This window comes from Mus pahari, chromosome 2 (genome assembly GCF_900095145.1).
Source record: "Mus pahari chromosome 2, PAHARI_EIJ_v1.1, whole genome shotgun sequence".
Classification (NCBI taxonomy): Eukaryota; Metazoa; Chordata; class Mammalia; order Rodentia; family Muridae; genus Mus; species Mus pahari.
In genome coordinates, this window is record NC_034591.1 from 48018493 (window position 1) to 48024433 (window position 5941).

Consider the following 5941-nt stretch of genomic DNA (forward strand, 5'->3'; position numbering starts at 1 on the left):
CTCCTCCTCCTCCTCCTCCTCCTCCTCCTTCTCCTTCTCCTTCTTATAATCATTACACATATTCTCAATCTCCCATTCTTGGTCTGTCTCAGAAAATAATCTACTTTGCTTAGTATTTTGAAATGAATTTCTGACAACATGGTTTTTGAACTTATTAATGAAAGGTTGCAATTTTGTCTATTTTCCAAGTACACTTTAGATACCCTATATTGATATTTTCAGAATTGAATCTGATAGCTGATAACCCTTTTACAATCAAATGGCAGTCAGGCAGCCCTGTGATTCTTGAAGAATGTTTTCCTGTGTATCTTACAGTACTTACTCAGAAGATACCAGATAAGCCAGAGTTAATCACTCAGGTGGCCTTCTGCTTTCTGAGCTCAGTCAGTTGCATACCAGGATCTCAGTTGGCCATTCAGTTTACTATGTACATTCTTTTCTTTGTTTTGTTTTATTATATTTTTTATTTTATTTTATTTTATTTTTGAGTCAGGATTTTTCTGTGTAGTCTAGGTTATTCTGGAACTCAGTCTGCAGAGCAGACTGGCCTTGAGCCCACAGAGATATACTGACCTCTGCCTCCCAAGTGCTGGGATTAAAGGTGTGAGCCACCACTGTGCTTCTTTTCTTTCTGTTTTTTTGTATACTTCACATTTATAGTCAGACTATGGTCTTCTCTGGATCTTTCCACAGGGTAGGGTAGGATTTCCTGCTTAACCTGCTCCCATGCCGGCGCTGGAGTCAAGCATAATGGCCTGGTCCGTGAATGATCTCGCATCCTTGTTTTGTTGCCAGGTTTGCCAAGGAGCGCAGGCTGAGAATATGGAGAGACTATGTGCCTCCCACTGCTAATTTGGACCAAAAGGACAAGCAGTTCATTGCCAAGGTGAGTCATTCTCAGCATGTTGATATGCAGAGTGGACATTGCCAGACCAGTGATGATACAAGGAGCTGAGCAATTAGAAATGCTGTAGCTCTTGACCGATATAGAGAAGACTCCAGTGTGTGTGTGTGTGTGTGTGTGTGTGTGTGTGTGTGTGTGTGTGTGTCTGTCTGTCTGTCTGTCTGTCTGTCTGTCTCAAGGTAAACTAGCCTAACTTCATTGTAAGTTCTTGGATTAATGTGAGCATTGCTAGCTCAAAATAGCTCTCATACCTGAGATAGCCTTTATTTGCTTTGCTTTGCAGCTGGCAATAGGGATTCCCTGTGTCCTCAGTTTCTTTGGATTTTCTCTGGAACTCTTGTGGTTTCAATATTTTCACTGCCTTGAATTCTTTACTGACTGATGCATGTTGGGGGTGGATTGCTTGCTTCCTAGGGAACTAGAGCTGTTCAGTAGATTGAGTGGTTATATCACTAGTGCTGAGCAAAAGAGTTCCTTTTTAAGGTTTCAAGGGGTAGAGTTCCATGCATTCCTAAATCATATGAAGTTTTCAGTATGATTTTGCTTTTGCTAAGAGGCACTGAAGATTTTGTCTATTTAGGCAAAATGTGGTTAAAGAAACATATTTGTGGATGAACATTGGGTGTCTCCATCAGTTAACCATGAATTGAGGTTGGAAAGTCACTAGGTGGCACTGTCAGCTTGAGAAATCCCCAAACTATCTTATAAATGTAAAATTTTTATAAAGACTCTGAGGCATTGTCTGATTGATTTTCTTCTCTCTCCCTCTTTCCCCCCTTCTTTTCCTACTTCCTCCCTACCCCCCTTCCTCTCTGTCTCTCCTCTCTTTCCATGTTGAAAGTAATAGGTTTCAGAGCTCAACTGGCCTCTCCCCTCCTTAGCAGGTACCTAAGTAGCTGTTAGGGGATGGCAATCACTCTCTTTAGTGCACATGCACAGCATTTGTCTATGGGGGCAGAGTTGCCAGAGCATCCTCCATATTTTGAGGTAGAATCCAATTGCAGTTTGCTTCCTTTTTCTGAGGTCTGTGCTGTTGTGCACTTGGACATGGACTGCTTTGCCACCTTGACGCTCATTTAGTTTTGCTTACATGTCCTGTAAGTAAGAATGTACTTACACAAAGGTTGGCCATCCACTCAACAGGGAAATGGATCTTCAGTTTGCTAACATTCCTGAGAGGCTGTGAGACCAGTGATGTAGGTGAGATTTAGAAATGTTCCCCTGGCCTGCTCTCTTTTCTAGTAGATCTTACTGATTGGGGAGCTAACGGGTTGCTAGTAAAGAAAGAATTCTAAAGAAGTAAATGACTGAGCCTTGCATCCTTGCCTGCCTGCCTGCCTGCCTGCCTGTCTGTCTGTCTAAGACAGGGCCTCACTGTTTTTCATGTTAGCCACCAACTAGCCATCATCTTGCCTCTGCCTCACCATGTTGGGATTATAGGCACATGTTCATTTTAAATATGCTGTGTTGCCTACTTGAAAAGAGAGGAGTGGCTACTGCAACATTTCCACTTTTAAAATCCAGGATTTCTTGTTCTCTGTGTTTTGTTTTGTTTTGTTTTAACACAGTAAGTGTCTTGATACTCACCACAATTAAGTTTTACTGATTACATTGCCAAAGTGAGGTTTATGAAGGATAACGGTTTCTCTAGAATGTTAATGTAAATGTAGGTCATTTTAAAAACAGAATTACTTATTTTCTGTCTGAGTACACTGCTGAAGTCTTCAGACATACCGGAAGAGGGTATCAGATCCTATTACAGATGGTTGTGAGCCATTGTGTGACTGCTAGGAATTGAACTCAGGACCTGTGGAAGAGCAGTCACTGCTCTTAACTGCTGAGCCATCTCTCCAGCCTCAAATTTAGGTCATTTAATGGAAGCACATTTAGAAAAATATTTGTGGATAGAAAAACGATTTTATGTTTTCTTGAATTTAAAACATTTTGAGTATCACTTTTGTATGTGAAACAGTAGTAGAGCACAGAGAAGATAAGCAACGCTCCTTGAAGAGTTGTGACAAGCTTGGCTTCTACATTAGGCTGCTCCTACCGCCCATCTCAGCATTGGCCAACCATGGCCCCTGGGTCAAATACGGTACTATCCCAAGTATTACATGCCTTGTGGATTTTATAAAGAAAAAGACTATTAGTGTGGCATGTAAAACTTAGGTGAAATTAAATTCTACTGTCATAAGTGTTGTCTAGTTGTGTGTACTTGTTTAAGTGTCGTCTGAGGTACTGTCCTGAGTAAATGTTGTCTAGCTGTGTGTACTTGTTTAAGTGTCGTCTGAGGCTGTTTTCCTTCTTTGAGGCTAGGGTCTCTGTATCAAGTTCTAGTTGACTTAGAACTCTGAAAACTGGGGTTTGAACTCACAAACCTTCGCCTGCCTGTACCTTCCAAGTCTAGGATTAAAGGCATGTACTGCCATGCTAGTGACTCTCTTTATGTCCCAGTATCAGATTGTTAATGGGGTATGTAATTGTTACTGAGCTGTTCAGTAGCCTGCAAAGCTTAAAATATTTATTTATGAATGGAATATTTATTATCCGACTCTACATTGTTGTGACCAAGTATCTCACAGGAACAATTTAAGAGAGAAGTGGTATTTTTTGGGGCATGGCGTCACGGCTGGATAGGCATGTCACCAGCAATAGCTCTGTCCATGGACTTAGTAGAATGTGGCAAAACTCTGCACAGGGGCTGGGTCACTAAGCTGAGCTCAGATCAGATTTGAACCACCAATGGGTGTAACCTTCAAGGCTCATCACTAGTGACCTACATCTCCAAATAAATGACACATTGCAGGGGTTCTTTACACTTCCAAATCATACCATCATCTGGGAAGCAAGACTCCAAACATCAGACTGTAGGGAACATTACACACTCAAACTATGCCAGTCATTTTGCTCAGAGAGCATTGGTGTGACATTAGGAGCTTGAGATGAATACAATCCAGGTGAGTTCTTTCAGGAAGAACAAGCGACTACAAAAGGAAACAGTTTTCTGTCACACGTTCATCATCTCACTGTAGATGGTAGCCGCATTGCTCATTTGACATGAAGTCCATGGTAGTGATCTTGAACTTCTGACCTGCCTGTAACTCTCAAGTGCTTCCATTGCAGACATGTGACACCATGCTTGTCCATGTCAAGAACTTTGAACAGTTGGCTCTTTTGTGCCTCTGAATGCAAGATTTATTTGTTATTTTCTCTTCTTTGTAAGCATAACGGCTTTACTTCATTCCATAAGAGAAAACATTTAAATTTCTCATTCAAACACAAATATTCACATGGGCATACACATGGTCTTCCCCATTTTTCCAATATGATTATGACTTTGTTTAAATTAATAGTCAGTATTTACCTTGTAAAGCAAATTCTTTATTAAGAGCTATATTGCATAACAAAGCTAATTTTTATTTCCTATACTTTGTGTGTTCTCTGAAGTTAATATTGTTTTTAAACATTTACATGCAAATATATTACACACATTAATTCAACTTTTAGATTCTCTGCTTGTAGGATTTTTTGTCTCAAAACATCCATTTAGCTTGCTCCTCTTACCTTCAGTAATTCTGTCATGAAACCTGGGCAGTGCCAACCTGGACTACCTGGTTGCTTTTTCTCACAGTATGAGTTTTACCTTCAGATTTCTTTGCCATCGTCATAGGTGGTTTCTTTGTCTTGCTTTAGATTAGGATTATGCTTTCTGCACCCTGTGGATTGTCCTTGATTCCCTCCATCATTTTCGTGGCACACTTGTTCCTTTCTTCATGACAGCAGACTATGTGAGGTAATCTTAGAAGCCACTCCATTTATCCTTGGTTAGGAATCCAGTGTACTGTGCCAGAAGCCATTTTCCAGGAGAACTGATACAGGAGGAGAACTGATACAGGATTGCTGAGAGGCCATTTAGGTTTCTTAGTTTAGTTTCCCTAATTTCCTAGGATTTTGTTGTCATTTAGTCCCCCCACTCCTTTTGGTGATCTGAAATGAGTGATATTTTTTCATCCATGTATGAGTCTTTTTCTTTCTAGAAAGAATTATGGAATTTCTTTTAATGATGTAACATTGTGCTCCAGTCTTAGACCTCCAGGTTCACATCTCCCCTAAACAGCTTGTCTCCTTTCATTTATTTTCTCTGTTCTTCCTTTCCCAGAACAACTCACATTTGGAAGCTGTACTTGGTGGCTAATGTTTGCATCTTTCCGTCTTATTTTCTTTGTCTTAAAAAACATGTTTTATTGTTTTTGAGGTGAAGGTTGTATTTTATAGCCTGTGCTTATCTTGAATTTAAGATCCTCCTTCCTTAGCCTCCAAAGTGCTGGGATTATAGGCATGCATACTCTCCACCCTCCTCCTTATTTATCCTTTCATTTCTAAGAATTTCATTTGTTCAAATGCTTCTCTTCTATTGCTATTTAAAATCAGACATCTAAAACTCACTTCAGGTCACCTAGCCCTCTGAAGTTACCTTCAGTCTGTAGTTTTCCTCTGAGTTCCTTGTGTCCTTCTGCTGGTTATTCTGGTCCTCCAGTTTTCATATTAGAGGCTCCTCAGGTATTTGATGGACTTTGGTTGTCTTTTATTTAAGAATAAGGTTTTAAAATACTAAGCTTCAAGCATTGAGACTGTGGATTTTGGGCATATGTCTTGAAGTCTAGCAGCTGTTTCAAAGATTTGAAGGCAGTCCTGGTTTTCAACTCCTTGGTTGTTACTTAAGATGCCTGATTTGGTAGTTCCGGAGACTTTCTGGACAGCTAGGGGAGAGGGAATGGGGCTTCCGCACTCTCTGTCAGATCACCTGTTCAATTTCCTCACTTCTGCCACAGGATTTGGTTTTTAGTGAGCCTATGGAGTGAGCTAGTCATCCATTTACATGCTGGCTTTCAGGATCTTATGGCTGGCAGACCTGGTCTCAGATTATCTTTATATTCCTGAGCTTATGTAAGTAGATGAATAGGTGCGTTAAACACTCCTTCCTTCCTTCCTTCCTTCCTTCCTTCCTTCCTTCCTTCCTTCCTTCCTTCCTTCCTT

At 40.5% G+C, this 5941-nt stretch overlaps 1 protein-coding gene across 1 annotated transcript in view; it reads left to right on the forward strand.

The window, feature by feature from the left end:
* The window catches only part of Snd1 (staphylococcal nuclease and tudor domain containing 1), a 405547-nt gene that overhangs the window by 44790 nt on the left and 354816 nt on the right, over positions 1–5941 (forward strand). The window contains exon 9 of the mRNA XM_021191040.2: positions 796–886. Coding sequence (XP_021046699.1) covers positions 796–886 — 91 coding nt within the window. The remainder of the gene's footprint in view (positions 1–795; positions 887–5941) is intronic.